This window comes from Chamaea fasciata, unplaced genomic scaffold (assembly GCF_029207755.1).
Source record: "Chamaea fasciata isolate MVZ Bird 193981 ecotype frontalis unplaced genomic scaffold, bChaFas1.0.hap1 SCAF_10, whole genome shotgun sequence".
In the NCBI taxonomy this organism is placed as follows: domain Eukaryota; kingdom Metazoa; phylum Chordata; class Aves; order Passeriformes; family Sylviidae; genus Chamaea; species Chamaea fasciata.
This window is the reverse complement of record NW_027094095.1, coordinates 2335814-2350046: the sequence shown is the minus strand read 5'-3', so window position 1 is coordinate 2350046 and position 14233 is coordinate 2335814. Positions and strand designations below refer to the sequence as shown.

General features: G+C 45.9%; 1 protein-coding gene across 2 annotated transcripts in view; it reads left to right on the top strand.

Annotated features, from left to right (window-relative positions):
* The first annotated feature begins 681 nt into the window (after positions 1-681).
* Positions 682-14233, top strand: part of TEDC1 (tubulin epsilon and delta complex 1) — a 66029-nt gene continuing 52477 nt past the window's right edge. Inside the window, exons 1-3 of one of the 2 annotated variants that reach the window (XM_066192000.1) lie at positions 682-861; positions 1749-1827; positions 7040-7242. In XM_066192000.1, coding sequence (XP_066048097.1) covers positions 682-861; positions 1749-1827; positions 7040-7242 — 462 coding nt within the window. Of the gene's footprint in view, positions 862-1255; positions 1828-7039; positions 7243-14233 lie in introns of those variants that run through there. The other variant, XM_066192001.1, reaches the window with a different exon arrangement.

Sequence of the window (14233 nt, the reverse complement as noted above, 5' to 3'; positions counted from 1 at the left end):
CTGGGATTGCTTCATTTCGGGGGTTACATGCCTGGGGACCCGAGCTGGCCGCATCACGCCCGGCTGAGCAAGAGGCAGGCAGGAATATCCGCCGACTAACTGCTGCCAAACCCTGCTCTCCCATCGTCTGAGCAGCTCTTGTGACTGCAGCAGAGCCGTGTTTTTGCAAGAGCCGAAGCCGCGTTTTGCAACACCTCTGTCCACCAGGAAGGGAGGGGGAAGTTCGCCGGGCTTCCCCGGATGTTTTTTGCCGGGACAGGAGGCGCGTCCATGGCTCAGGGAGGTGACATGTGTGGGTCCCTGCCCAGGGGAGGCCAGGAGCCTTCTGTGCCCCGACCCACGCGCAGGCGGAACAAGCGACGGGACCATCGGTGGTCCGGGAGATGCGGGGAGATGCAGGGGCATCCAAGGACACAGGCAGGGAGATGCAGAGCGATGCAGGGACATGCAGGGAGATGCAGGGTCATCCTCGGACATGCAGCGAGATGCAGGGGCATGCAGGGACATGCAGAGACATCCAGGGCGGTGCAGGGACACGCAAGGAGACGCAAGGCGACATCCAGGACGACAGGCAGGGCTGGCGCGCTCGCAGTGCCCCCTCCCCGCTGCCAGGGGGCGCTGCGGCGGGCGGGCGGGCCGGAAGGGCGCTGTGCCGGGGCCGGGAGCGGCGGGAGCGGCGCCATGCGCGGGCGGCAGCGGGAGCAGCCCCGGGAGCAGCCCCGGGAGCAGCCCCGGGAGCAGCCCCGGGAGCGCGGCCCGGCGCTGCCCGCCGCCGTCGGGGCGCTGTGCCGGGCCCTGCCGCCCCGCGCCCGGCCCGCCCCCGACACCCTGCGCCGCGCCAGGTTCGACCGGCCGCAGGCGGTGAGCGCCGGCCGCTCCGCCCGGAGACGCCGCGGGGCGCAGGCACAGGGCAGCGGGCACCCACCGGGACGCTCGAGTGCGGCCGGGCCCGGGGACAGGGGCTGGATGGCAGCGCCGCGGGCGCTGAGCCCTGGGCAGGCGCCGGTGCGGTCCCGGCTCGGTGTGCGCCCCGCTGACCCGTGTTAGGGACCTCTCGGCACACTCGCTGCTCTGGGAAGGGCTGTGCCTTACTGTGGTTGTAACTTAAGGCTTGGTGTTTCACCCTGGGCCGCGACACCTTCTCAGTGTCACCTGGGGTTTGCTGCCCTGCACCTTAGCCCGGCTTGGGTCTTGCTGCTTTGTCTCCGAGGTTTCCAGCTCGCACACAGGGTACCTCCCTTCATCGGCTATTTTAAGGATTTTACGAGTGTTGACTGAAATTCCAGCCGTAAGAATCACTATTTGAGTTTGTCAGCATGCTGTCCTTGTGCGGCCAAAAAATGATTCCCAGTTCCAGCTCATTCTGTGGTGCCTCTTGTTTGCGAGTTTCCGACACTGTCATGGTCAGATCTTACCAGTGTGTTCAAGTGCTTGTTTGACTGCGGGTGAGCTGTACCATATGTGGTTGTATCAGGGCAGATTTTGGAATGCTCCTCTACACCAGTCTCACAGTAGAAGTGCTGGCTGTTGCTGTACATTAGCCCTTTTCTGTCTGGGTGCTCCTTTCTGTCGATCCTGTGTTCAGGATGCGGGTAGTACGTGAACCTGCCTGATCAGATGGTGTTGGCTGAATCAGCAGCCCTGCTGTTCCATGTGTGATGTTCAGATACGGCCTTAATTGCCTAATTAGGATTAAACAATACAGCAGATTTTTTTCTCCTGCTGATCTCCCGTTCTCTCTTTTGCAGAGCCAGGACTTCTGGAGGTTGCTGTATGTGCTTCTGAAGCAGATCCACAGGGGCAGGTGGACAGAGTCTGATGCCATAGGTAACATCATTCTGGCTGCCTGCAGTTTCCATCTGTCCTGGGGAAGGACTGGGACTGGTTTTGTAGCACCTTTGGCTCCTTAACTCCCTGCCGTGAGTGCTCTGTTTTGAACACCCTTGCCACCATGGTACGAGGTGTCAGGTTTACTGAGGAGTAAACTGGGACGCTTCCACAGGCTCTTGCATCCCTGTGACATTTTATTGCAGGTGAATCTCCACAATGATGATACGCATTCTCAGTGTCTGCAAAGGCAGAAGTAGATTTGGTTTTCCTTTGGTTCCTTCTTTTCCCATTCCCATTCGCATGATTCTGTTGGTCCTTTTCTATCCAGTCCTGTGTCAGAGCCAGGAATTGCAACCTGAGAACCATAAAGGCAGTGTTTTGGGTTGAAGTTCGAGACAAAACAAGAAACAGACTGTGTGATTATTTTAAGAGGAACTGTGAATAATGTCCTTATGAACAGGGCCGCTGCTCCAGAGAGAATGCAGATTTGCTTCTCAAAGTAGCAGAAGACTATTTTCTTCTTAAATGTATGTTATTCCAAGTACAACACTACTCCCCATCTTCTCTCTTGAAACATGTCAATCTAAAGCCTTTTCATTGTATGAGAATTGTATCGTGAGGAATCTGGGTCTCCTCATACCACATCCACTTAATATTCACTTTTGCCCTTGAAAGCAAAACACCGTAAACAACACTGTATAAGGCCCTGAATATCTGTGGGTCTGGTGGCTCCGCAAATGGAGTTAATAAAGGTTAAGCATTGTGGAATGCAGAGCCAAACCAGCATAGTTTCGCTGGTAGCTCAGCAAAAGTCCTGTTACTCGCAGGGCTGTTATTTTTCATTTGGCTGTTTTTATTTTTCCACTCATCCACAATCTGCTGCGTATGGCAAGTCTGTTTATTGACTGTCTCCCACAGCATTATGGATGTGGTCCTGCACATGTGCAACCTTATTGGATCCTGGCTGCTCCCATCCTAATTGCCTGTAGCATTTGGGGACAGAATTTCCAAGTGCCTGCGGCAGGTTCCTGGCTCTAGGGAGAGCAAACGCAGCCTCCACTGGTGTATTGTGAGGTAGCCATGTGTGGTTCTGCTAGGAACTGCTCAGCTGATTTCTGAGAAACCTTTTTAGTCACAACTTGGTGTTTAAAGCTGAAATTCAGGCTGGAGAGCTGTACTGTTTTTCAAATGACACTAATTACTTTTGCTTGGCAAGTGAATGAGTTGTCTGTTGTGAACACAATCAATATTTTACTGCTTTTCTTCTCTGCTCCAGCTCTGATCTCTTGTGTATTTAATGCAAATGAAATAAGCCTTGGGCATAGGCACTAAATAACTTTCTCAGGTTTGTGTAGGATCGTTTTACACAGTAGAGAATTGAAACAGATTCCTCTAATCCAAGTCTAGTGCCTTAGTCCACAGATCAAGCTTTCCTTTTCCTTGCTCTTTTTGTACAACCTCTTAATTACCTCGGTTAAAACAAGGGGAGCAGCAGTTGCCAGATCCCAGAGGAAGGCTGTGAAGACTCCTTTGGTCTAGGGGTTACTGTGTGCATAGAAACAGCTCTCTGGAAAAGAGAAGCCATTCTCCAGTGGCCTTGTATCCTTTATTTTTCAAAAGGAAACGCTGATCTTTGGCTGGTTCAGGAATCCCCACTGAAGCCTGCCAGTCAGTGGTTCTAAAATTCTGCAGCTGGCTCCTGGTTTCTTGCCCTGTGAGAATTTTTTCTTCACACAGTGAAAAGCACTTAACTGTAAACTTTCGTGTAAACTTACTGTAAAATCCAGCCCCTTGAACATGTTACAGCAGTGGGTGACTGGACAGTGGAGTATCAGAGTAAGCTGGATGAATACTCTGGATGTAACCTTGCTGATGAAATCATGGTTAACGGTTTCATGCTGCTTGTGCTTCACAGAGGCTGATAAACTTGGTTAACAACCTGTCAGCCACACCAGGTGATAGTGCAATATGCCTTTGGATAGTTGGAGGAAACATTTCTTTTCTGGAAATGCTGTTCAGTTTTTATGGCATGGGAAAGAGGTCTGGAGCTGCAATAGATTTTTGTTTGTTTGACAAATGTGGCAGAAAATGTTGTTCTGAAGCAGTAGTTTCCTATAATACCACTACCTATGCAAGTGTTTCTTGTCTGAGAGCATAATGTATCTGTGTCTGTGCTTGTACTTTGTTTGTAGTTTCTTTCCATTTTAGCCTGCCAGGCTAGTGCATCGCCCTTATTTGAATATCATCTTGTAAATCACTGAAAATATTTGTCATGACTCACTGTGAAAGAGCACAGCTTGAGTGTAGTTTTAAGTGAACTGAACCCTGAGGTTCATCCCCAGCTTGGTCTTACTTGCTGAATACACTTTTATAAATAATATCTGTGGAGAAGGTGATTAGTTGGAAGCCTTGTGAAGGTCTTTCTGTATAAATTTCCTAATCCTAATGCCATAAGAAGATGTCAAAGAGGTGTCTGATGTTATCTTCTATCTGGGTGATGTTTTTTCCTCTCTCTTGGTCACACGTTGCAGAAGGATCCATCTTGATCCTGAGTACTCACATAACCTTTACTGCCTTTTAACTTGAGCACTGTAGAGATGAGGAAAACTCAGGGACTTCTGGGAGGCCACAGGAAGGCCCTTAGAGCCCCAGTTCCAGTTCCATGCCCTGACTGCTCACTCCCAGTTCCTGCCTTCTACACCAGCTCTACCCTCTCCTGTGAGGGCAGCGTGTTGCAGAGGGAGACATAAAGAACCAGAAAAACACAGAGATTTAGGTGGTGAATTGCCTTGGTGGATCTGGCCTGAGTGATGTATCAAAGCAGGGAAGTAGTGTTAAAAAACCCCAAAACAACAGCCTGACTTGCTCTCCTTTCCTCCACTTTGATATGTGATTTTTTGAGGAGCTCCTTGAACTGCAGATGGCAGCATGTGATGCTTATTTGCTTTGAAAAAGGAGGAAAGCATGTACTGATCATCCTTCCTTTTGGAGTATTTCTGCCTTTACCTGTTGTGGCAGCACCTTTCTTGACAAATGCATACGAGAAAGGAAAGGATGGCATGAAAACCCAGCTCATGTAAGAATGTTCACAAGTGATCAAAATAAAATCTGTAATATCTCCATGCTCTTCTTGTGCTTGAGGGATTGGGGTGCACATCTACAGCAAAATTTTTAGCAAGCCATAGGCATTTCTGCCACCCTGACATGGACAAGGGAAGCTGCTTGTTTCATTCACAGGTTCTGTGGAAAGAACAAATGGAGTGATCAAGGTCTTGTGCTTTGTAAGGATGCCTAAACTGCATGAAACTGTAGATTCCTCTAGCTCCACCCAGCTGTGACAGCTGTCAAAGTGAATGTCCAAGGGAAAGAAAAGAGCAAATCTAGAAGGATGCTTTCATGGCATGGGGGAATATTCCTTCAGCCTCTAGCAGTTCACATCTCAGACTTTCCAATCCAGAGAGGATATGTTTGTATTTCATAAGTTTCCATGAACTGCTGTTCTGTAAATCCAGCTCCTCCTTGAGCCTGAGTGACTCTTAAAAAAGAGTCCATAGTGTCCCACCATGAGCAATTTCAGAATTTTGCTACCTGTGTGAAGAGCATCTCTTTTATTGTGTTTTGTTTCACATGCTTGCTAGATTTGGTGGCTCACAGTTCTTGTGTTGAGTGTTGTGCAAACAAATCATCCACTCTTCACCCATTGCACAGCACTCAGGATTTTGAAGAGTTCTGTCATATCCATTCTTGCTCATCTTGGCCTACTTCATCGCTTCTTACAGTGCAGCTGTTCTGTACTTGTAATAGTCTTTGTCCTTTCTCTTTATTTCTTTCCCAATCTTCTGTAGCCTTTATGGGAGAGAAGAAGTAAAGGTCACAGTGGGTATTTGTGTTCTGTTTAGTGTCCTTGCTAGGTTTCTCACACTGAGTTTGCCTTTGGATGCCTGTCAGAACCAATTGTGATACTGTCATTAAAAACCTTATCATCTGAGATTGTGTTCCTGAGCTCACTGAGCAGTTCCAGGCCCAGTCTTAGGTTGTAAGTCAGTAAAGTTAGGAACATTTCTTTCTTTGTGCGTGTAATTTTTAATTTTTTTCTAAAAATACTTTTATCTGTGTTTTTAAAGCTTAGGCTCAAGGTTCTGCAGTCCTTCACGATCTGCCTGCATTCTTTGCTGCTAATATCACATCAGCACCAAGTTTTCTGTCACTGTCACGTTGCCTAAGTGTCATTTTGGGTTGTTTGAACAGCAGCTGTTTAGCACAGAGCCCTCACATGAAACCACTATTTGTTCCTGCCCTCTGGTTCTTGTCTGCTGGGCACTTGTCATTGATTCAAGGGCTTTTCCTCTCCCTCCACTGCAGTGCCTGGGTTTCTTCGTGCAAACTGAATCCCAGTGGGAAGTCTAAATGTCTTGAATTGGTTGATTCTTCCTTATTCACTTGCTTCTTGTTGCCCTCAGAGAACTCCAGAAACTTTCTGAGCAGGTCTTCCTTTTACAACAGTTGGTTCTTAGCCAGTATATGTTGTTTTTTCATTGTCCCCCTAATTAAGTTCTTTATTCTGTTTTTGACTTAATACAGAGCCAAGACTTACTGGGCAGAACCTTTTTTAATAATAACTTTCTCTGTGTTTCCTCAGTATTTTACAGTCCTGCAGTGCCTGTCTTGTAGCTGTCAGGTAACATTTGCTGGTGTGAAGGAATATGGATCAGAGCATTTCTGAGAATTTAATAGCCCATGTACTGTGTTGCATTATCTCTGCTCTCTGGTGCTCAGAGATTTCCAGCAGGCTGTGAAACTCCTATCTCTAAATTCCAGTTTAGTTCAGGAGTGAAGTGATTCAGAGTGTTTACTAATTCATTGCGGGCTTGGTGACTCATAAAAAATGAATAGGTGAATTGGAGTCCCATTGTAGTGGGGGTGGCTAGTTCCCTTTGTTGCCTTTGTTAATTTCCAAGGGGCCCTTAACTGGTCCTGATCCCGACTTTGAATTTCGTCTTTCCCCGAGCAGTAGTTCCTGTGAGCAGAATGGGGCAGTGTAAAGAAGGCTTTTTAATCTTTGCCTTCTGTTTTCAACAGTTGTCAATAAAGACTAAGTCCCGACTGTGTTCCTGAGGCTGGATTAAACGTGCTGCCCTCAGGGGAGGCCGCAGTTCGTGGCTGAGTGCACTGGTGCAGTGTGTCACCCTCAGTTGTTCTGTTCTTCCAGGTGCCCAGGTGAGGTTTGTGAAGTCGGCGCTGTGGTACCACGGCTATGGCCGGCCTCAGCTGCACCAGCTCCCCGCCGACGGCTCCGCGGGCAGCCGGGAGCTGCTGCTGGCCTTCTCCTGGCTGCTGCACAGCCTGCGCCTCCTGGAGCAGCTCCTGGCCCGGAACAGACTGCAGACTGGGGATGAGGCCTCTGTGTGCACGGTGAGCATGGTTGTGCCCTTCCACCCTGCCCTGTCCGCGAGTCACCTGTAAGAGCAGCTGTGTTACCTCCAGTGTGTGACGGGTGGTGTCGCGGCGCCTTGGCACATGAGTGGCTTCAACTTGAAAAAAGCCCAGCATCAATTTTCTTTCCCTTCTCTAAGCTTTCTGCGTGCAGGTCATCTGGGTTCTTTATCAGACTCCCACCCCCGCCTCAATTCCTTGATTTCTATTTCCAGTATAGGTGAGAGACCACTGTGGAGGAGTGCGAGTGAATCTCTCCAGTCTCTCTGCTTCTGCGTTTTGGGCTCCCAGACTGAACTATGAGTGGTTCTGCAGGGCAGGCAAACAGGTTGGCAGTGACTGCTGGGTGTGTTGGCACTGTTGGGTAGAGCAGGTGAGGGTAAGGCAAATAATACTTTTTGCAAACAACGAGGTCTCAGGTGGCGGATCCTGCTCTTGAGGTGACTAATGACCTTGTAACTTCTTTGAGAACGACAGTGGAGTGTGGTATTTTTTCCATTCATAAAAGCTGTTAGTACATAGAAAGTCTGTTCTGAGGTAACCATCATCTAGTCGGACACGAATTACTGCTCAGTCTGCTTCAAAATGACGGACTCACAGAATTTTTTAGTTTTTTGGCAAAGGACATTGTAGGTCGGAAACCCAACCTGCTGATAATCTTGTGGTGTCTAAGGTCTGTGGTCTTTCATGAACCCATATATGTTTTTTCCCTGGTTTTCTAGAGCCTTTTTAGGGGGCAGCAGAGCAGGAAAGCGAAAGTTTGGAAAGCTGCAGTGTAAAAACAGTGTCTTCAGAAAGAAAACACTTGTACAAACGGAAAACAGTTCAAAGGAAAGAATCCTCTTTGTAACAGCATTACAAGAAGTATTTTGAGGAAAGGGACCACTCTTGCTGCACTACAATTATTTGCTGCACAGAAGAGGGAGCACAAGAGGCTGAGCTGTGAGTGGCAGTGCCATCCACTTATATGAAGGGTGCCTTGAGATTTCAGAAAAAGCACGCTGCTGGAGAACTTTTTACTTGAAACTTCTCTTTTACCTTTTTCTTGGTTTTCATCTGTGGTAGCAGGGGTTTTTTGTGCCCTTAATTTCTGTTACAAAAGAGTGACAAGTGATATGTGACATGAATTCAGGGAATGGGGTGGCACCTGTGTTATTTTCTCTAAAGGCTTTAAGTTTTGCATTTCCCAAAGAGGGATGAAAGAACTATGGTAATATAATGTTATCTCTTATGGCCACACATACTGGTGTGTCTTTTGCTGCAGTTCTCACCTGCTGTACTTGTGTTTCTCAAAAAGCATGGAATGCATACTAAAGGTTTTTACTCAATAACTGTCCAAAACAGTATTTGGAAAGGCTTAAGAGTCTGATTTTTATTTTTTTAATAGACCAGACAAAAATTGTATAGACTGGAAGCTGGAGTTAGCTTGTGTATGTAAAGCTCATTGTTTTAATGGAAGCATTTCTTGTATGGTGTTCATCCAGCAGTTTTCATGCTCCAATAAAAATAGATATTTACAAGTGGAAAAAAAAAGAATGTAGTTACAGCAAAACTAGTGGGTTTGTGATTCTCCATCACAACAAAGTTAAAACAAATGGAATTTTGAGGGGGAGGTCTTCTCTTTTATTTGATCATCTGGGCATTGCAGAACCAATAAATTCAGCCTTAAGAAGCAAACCAAATGAAGATCTAGGAATGCACTGGCGAGGATGGAAGGAGGCAGTGGTGGGTGAAGAGGAGATGGGTGGGTCCACACCTTGTTTTGGTCAGTGAATCAGCTCCTTGTAAACCACTCATGAAAGCCTGTTGTTTGTTTGCTTCATAAAAGTGTTAGGTTTTGTTGTTGTTAGATATTATTTGCTGGCTGTTCTTATTTTGTGAGATAACCATGTGGCAAAGCCTGCACATCAGCCAGTGTTCAGCAGTAAAACCCCAAAATCTCAGTAAGAGAGGGGAGGAAGGTGAGGTTGTCACTTTGCTACCTGACGTCTTGTAAGTTAACACACAAGAGGTGTAGTGTCTGCAGTCTTAACTCTCTTCTATTTCAGTAAAGTGAAGGAGAAAGGTAAAAGAGGAAAAAACCTTCACTCGGAAAAGATCTGTCTCAAAAAATAGAAGAAAAAAAAAAGGATATGCTCTTTAAAACAACTGAAATGAAATTCTCAGTTGAGAACTTGAAAAATCTTCCACTGAATGGAATCTTTAATGGTTACAAACAGTGGAAAATATTTTCCTGAAGTGAAAATGTTGCCGAACAAAAATCCATGGAATACATTTGGTTCTGTGCATGGCTGAGATCTCTGCCAAAATGAGCAAAGTGTGAAAGCCAGTACTTGCTGGAAAAGTACATCTGTTGGTCTTCCAGTGGGACTAAATTTGGAGAGAATCCTTACCCTTTGTCTTCATTTGAAAGGAAAGGAGTCTCAAGAACTGTAGGCATAGCTCTAGTTCAAACTGAAATTCATGTGGTTTGCTTTTAAAATTTTGTCTGAAATCCACAAAGATGAACAGGGTCTGTTGTGTGAGAAGAGAGAATGGAGCTAATCCCTAAATTAAGTGTGCAATCATGTTCTGACTGTTCTTTCAGCCCAAGTTTAAGACAAGGCCCACTGAATTGCTGATAATGTGCCAAATACCCAACATATAAAGGGCCGATTAATTTAAATAATTTCATTTCAGACTACCACACTGTGGCCTTTTTTCCTTTGCAGTTCCTTAGCAACACGGTGTTCTTTCCCTGCAAACTGAACACTTCCATCAGCTCTAAAGGATTTTTAGAGGTACAAGGGTATTCATGACACGTGATGGACAAGGAGCACAAGTTCTGCGTGGAATTCTTAATCTTTTGATCCTGAGCTGGGAAAAGCTTCCACAAGCTGACTTTGACATGCACTTACATCTTCAGAATCAAAAGTTAAGTGATTCCTGAAAGTATGAACTCAAAGGTGATGAAGGAGTTGGTAAGCGGTAGTGCTGATGGAGTCAGAACTCACTGTGAGGTCGCTGTGGTAAAGACAGGCATGGTTGGTAGCTTGGGGTGGTTCTGGGGGTTGACTGCCTTTGTGTGTTAGCTAAGAAACTCCTTTAGGGCACTTCCAGCTCCTGTTTTTTGGCAGGGTAGCACTGGAGTCTCTCCTGAGCCGGGACCCTGGTGCCTGTGGCAGGTTGCTCCAGTGAGCAGGGCTGAAGGATCTTTCCCTAGCCGTGCTCTCCTACAGCGTGTGATGTTCATAAACTGGGAGGGGAAACAGTTAAAGGAGCAAACTCTGTTGCTGTGCAGGAGAAGGAGGAGGGGATCCACAATCCAATATAAACTTCAGAGCTGGGCTGCAGCAGTTCGAGTTCTCTGAATTTACTGTGCTCGTCTGTCAGCAGGTTGGTGACTCCAGAGGCAGTAAGTGAAAGTTCAAACCTTGCATGGGCCAACTCTTTAGGAGAAGAAATCACTAACTCTTGTTACATCTATAGAGACTTAAGTGCAATCTGAGTTGGAGGCTCACATCGATGCGCTGAAGTGTCTGCCTGGGAATTCTCGCCTGTTAATCGCATTAAAGCACTGGGCCAGTAATTGATGGACATGGTTTTCAAAGGCTTTTGACACCCCTTGTGGATTTCCATCTCAGATATGCACTGTTGTGATGGCTGTCTCAATGTCTTCTGTTGCTTTGGTGATCACGTACAGGCAGTTATTCTCAAGTGCCATTTATTGATTCCTGTTCACACATAACAAATGCTAGTGTACAAGACACAGCTGCAAACCTGTAGCTGAAACTGTCTCCTTCGCTGAACTTGCGAGGCACACCTGGGGAGTTTTCATTCTGTCTGAGAGGCGTATAATTGATATAAACTTGCCTTTTTAGCACATTCAGCATTTGACTAATTCGTATTTACCCCGCTTTCTAAATTTCAGTGATACCATCCCAGCTCTCTCCAAATCTGTGATGGTTTGGGCAGGTAATAGCAGTACTCTGTGAGCACGTATTCTTTCTGTTTCCAGGGAGGAATACTGCCTCTACTGCTTTTATTTCTACAGCTGAAATTAATCTGTGTGCCCTGTAATTTAATTATGTGTGGAGGCTGTTGAGCTTTTTAAATGGGCGTACTGATGTTACATCCCTCATGATCATCAGGAGATGTTGTACAAACACTGGTTCTTGTTTCCACTAATTCCCTCTGTCTGCTTCCAACCCTCTGAGTGAAATTGGATGCCCCTCCCCTTTTGTGAATTTGTAGTAATCAACAAATAGGGCTATTATGTCTCTTGTGCTTAGAATTCATACATGTGTCTCTAGCATGCCAAAATGAACTAAGTTCAATTGCTTCTGGTGGGCAAAAATGAGGGTGAACATGCCTTCTGATCCTTAGGTTTGCAATTTGATTCATCTTTTGTTTGTCATGGTCTAGTTTGGCTCACTGGCTATTTCCAGTATAGTGTAAAGCTTATGCTTGGTCTGATCTTGTTGAAATGCCTTTCTTTTACAGAAAACTTGACAGTCACTGCTGTGCCATAAACCATTTTGTTAGAGGAAAGTGTTAAAGAAGCAGCCGAGCTCGATGTTCCTCCCAGAAGAAAACTTGGAAATGTTGGGCACTAGTTTCAGTGAAAAGTAGTTTTCTGCATTTTTTTTCCACATCTTGATCAATTCCAGTGAGGATAGAGGAGGGAATTTTATTAACCTTATTGATTCTGACTCAGAAGCGTAATTACTTTCCAGATCTTTATGGGCTGTATTAGTCTGTCAGCTTTCATTTTTTGGTTTTCCTCCCTTATTCCCTCAGCTTACACTTCTATTCTCTTTGTCCTCCTGTCTTCCTAGGAACTCTCACCATTTATGTTGCTGCCCTTTTCCTGCTATTACTGTTGCTGGATTCAGTAGCTGCTAAGGAACACTCTTTTTTTTAAAAGCCATCTATGAAACCTGAGCAGAGCGTGCAGGATCCCTGAAGTTTCTCCTGCAACATTTTCCTCACCTCAGTGTGGCTGACAAGTCTGTTGTAGCATACTTTGAACTTGTCATGGTGCCTTCTTCCTGTGCTACACTGGTGGATGTGCAGTTACCAACATTTTTCTTTGTTTGACAAACTGAATGCACAATTAAGAAGTTTTTTGGGTTTTTTTTCCAGACAGTATGTCAAAGTAAAAGACTCTAAAAGACAAGTCTGAACTGCTCAGAAAGGCTTATAATTTATTGAATCTGCTGTGTCTCTGGTAATGTCTGAATTGCAGAATTTCTTGAACTTGACAATACAGCTGATGTGTTCAGGATGGAGCTCAACAACAGGCACTTGAGCTTTGTGGGGAGGAGATGATGAGGACTTCCATGCTGGTAGGAAGGTTTGCCGTGGTCATACTAGTACTCTGCTGAAATGCAGCACAGGGAGCTCCTTCCTTGGCAGCTGGGGAAACAAAAGGGATTTTGAGATGTTTCAGTGCCTCTCCTGCCCTCCACTGCCGGGGAGCAGCCTTTGGTACCTTCTGATTATCTTCCCAGCCTTTTGAGTTAAATACGAACATCTGTTTCTGGTGTTCCACTGTAAGCGACCTGGGTTTAACTCACTTGAGAGGATCCTTTGAAATAAAGCACTTTTCCCTCAGGAGGACTTTTCCTTAAGGAAGGTGTGGAGAGGGGCATGGTAGGCTCCTACCCAGGGCGGAGCTCTGCCTCCTCACTCCTGGAGGGCAGGTGTTGTTCCCCTGTGCTCCTCCAGCTCCAGGTGTGCTGTTGCTGCAGGGAGCTGCATCTTTCTGTCTCCAGGGGCCGCCCCTCTTGCCACAGTGGAGCAAATGGCTGTGGGCAAGGGGAACTACAGCTGCAGGCAGGGGGAAAAAAAAAGCAGTGCAAGGCATTATGTGTGTGTTGCATTTCCTGAGCCCTGCAGAACGCTCCCCCAGTTAAGGTCTACCCTGTCAAGTGTTGGTCTTAGGATATTTAGTTTCCGTGTTTTGTCTGAATACATAATGCAGTAAGCATTGGGATTTTGACATTCTTTTAAAACCTTGCAGCTCCAAAGATTAGGCAGTGCTGCTGAGCTCTTTTAAAGGCATACTGCTTTTGCTGTATTGCAGAGCTCTTAAATAACCTCCCAAATGAGTGGGGAGGGATGGGATAAAGGACTTGATGTGCTCTAGTGCCTCAGGCCTGTGGCTACTGCCAGAGAGGCTTGTTTGAACAAGGCAGGCATGGGTAAGAGCTGTGTTCACATTTTCTGTCTTCCCTCAGCACCTTCTCTTTTTCACTCTTTGCCAAGAGTAAGCTCTTGGGAGTGCTGTTGTGAGTAGTAATTCTTACAAAAGGCAGAGAGATTTAAAAGCTAAAAGGCCTTGTGGAAACACAGGACTTCACTTCTTTTAATTGCTGAAATGCAATATGAGTGTAACTTCGATGTTGTGAGCACTTATGTTTGTGGAAAACTTACTCTTCTGTGCAAATATCTGGAGATTTAATTGGTGTGTGCAACATGTGGGAATGAGTTTTTACACCATCTATCTTTGCCTGCATAAATCTAATCTGGATCCTGCCTTGTCTAGGAGGAAATCCAATTGGTGTTGTTTATGGTGCTATTAATGAAAACAGTGCTGTCCCTTTTGCATTTGTCTGTTCAGATTGTTCCTTTTCACATTTTCGCCTCCTGCAGATAGATATATGGCTATATTAATTAAGAAAGCATGTCTGATACTGTTATTTCTGGCTATGGGGTTTAATTTAAAAAAAATAAATTATGTTCTGTTTAAAGATGTGTAATTACAGAAGTTAACATATGTTATGTCACATCAAAACCATTGTCTGAATTATGAGCGGTTCGGAACGAGCGCTCAGTAAAAGCTGCAGAGGCACTTTATTGGCTTGATTTATGTGATTGCCTTGCCTTTCCTGAGCCCTGCAGCGAGGATCTAAATATGCTCCTGCCCACCTTTGTGATACCAGGCTGTGTGCTTACTGTAGTTAAGATCTGAGTGGTAACTGAGTAA